We start from the raw sequence: 1,500 nt of genomic DNA on the forward strand, positions 1-1,500 counted from the left end.
GGCTTTCCTCTGGGAAGCCTTCTCTGACTGCTGTTTGCTTGTGACCTTCACACTGTGTAACTATTTTTATAGTATCACTTATTACATTGGTGATTATTATGTATGCTATCACTGAGTGTTGAAAACTATGGCTTATTCAACTTGAAAATCACAATGTCTGTGACACATGTGACATAAACAGGTACTCCTGCCACAATCTTTTCATTGAATGAGTCAATAAAAGAGTAATCTTATAATGCATTTAAAAGTTTTCCCCCTTGTTTTGTAGATCACTTGCTTCTAATATGAGAAGTCAGTTCCTAATGCAGACTAGATGGCACCAAATAGCAGTGTAACTTACTTTGTGCTCTTGGGCCTCACCCAGGATCCAAAGGAACAGAAGATCCTTTTTGTTATGTTCTTGCTCTTCTACATTTTGACTGTGGTGGGAAACCTGCTCATTGTGGTGACTGTAAGTGTCAGTAAGTCCCTGGACTCACCTATGTACTTTTTTCTTGATAGCTTATCATTTATGGATGTCATTTATTCATCTTCTATTTCTCCCAGGTTGATTTCAGACTTGTTGTTTGCAGAAAATACAATATCCTTCCAATCTTGTATGACTCAGCTATTAACAGGACACTTTTTTGGTGGCTCAGAGGTCTTTCTTCTGCTGGTGATGGCCTATGACCGCTATGTGGCCATCTGCAAGCCCTTGCATTACTTGGTGATCATGAGGCAGTGGGTGTGTGTTGTGCTTCTGGTAGTGTCCTGGGCGGGAGGTTTTTTGCATTCAATAACTCAAGTTATCACTATTTATAGGCTCCCATTTTGTGGTCCCAATGTCATGGATCATTTTTTGTGTGACATGTATCCCTTATTGAAACTGGTCTGTACTGACACGTATGTCATTGGCCTTTTAGTGTTAGCCAATGGAGGGCTGATCTGCAGTGTTGTGTTTGTGCTCTTGCTCATATCTTATTGTGTCATCTTGAACTCTCTAAAATACCTTAGTCCAGAAAGGAGGTGGAAAGCCCTCCAGACCTGTGGTTCCCACATCACTGTGGTGGTCTTCTTCTTTGTTCCATGTATTTTCATGTATGTAAGACCTGCTAAGACCTTCCCCATAGACAAATCATTGAGTGTGTTTTATACAGTCATAACTCCCATGCTGAACCCATTGATCTACACCCTGAGAAATTCTGAGATGACAAATGCTATGAAGAAGCTCTGGGGAAGAAATATTATATCTTTCAGTAGATAAATGTATCATTCACCATGAAGAGAATTATTTGACATTAGGGTCCATATCTTTGGATTATAGAAGTCTTCTTAAGTTTGATTCTGACTTTCTTTATTTGTAAGAATTTAAGTAAATTGTAATTAAATTATGAAGAGTTTCCCTTGCGGCTAGAATGTAAGGTCCATAACACCTTGTCAATCTCTTCACTTAGAAATGTGTAATGTCTCTATAGCAAGGAATCCATACTATGTAATGAATCACTGAGGACATTTTTTATG

The 1,500-nt window shown here is 38.7% G+C and overlaps 1 protein-coding gene across 1 annotated transcript; it reads left to right on the forward strand.

Annotated features, from left to right (window-relative positions):
- Positions 1-313: 313 nt before the first annotated feature.
- On the forward strand, positions 314-1,243 carry LOC116859356 (olfactory receptor 4A47-like). Its single transcript, XM_032844589.1, has one exon. It carries the CDS (start codon positions 314-316, stop codon positions 1,241-1,243), a length of 930 nt encoding a protein of 309 aa, XP_032700480.1.
- The last annotated feature ends 257 nt before the right edge of the window (positions 1,244-1,500 follow it).

Source organism: Lontra canadensis, unplaced genomic scaffold (genome assembly GCF_010015895.1).
Source record: "Lontra canadensis isolate GAN:19392208 unplaced genomic scaffold, GSC_riverotter_1.0 scaffold154, whole genome shotgun sequence".
NCBI lineage: Eukaryota > Metazoa > Chordata > Mammalia > Carnivora > Mustelidae > Lontra > Lontra canadensis.

Excerpts from the sequence above, each read along its gene's own strand:
- LOC116859356 (XM_032844589.1), top strand. The coding sequence starts at position 314 with ATGGCACCAAATAGCAGTGTAACTTACTTTGTGCTCTTGGGCCTCACC.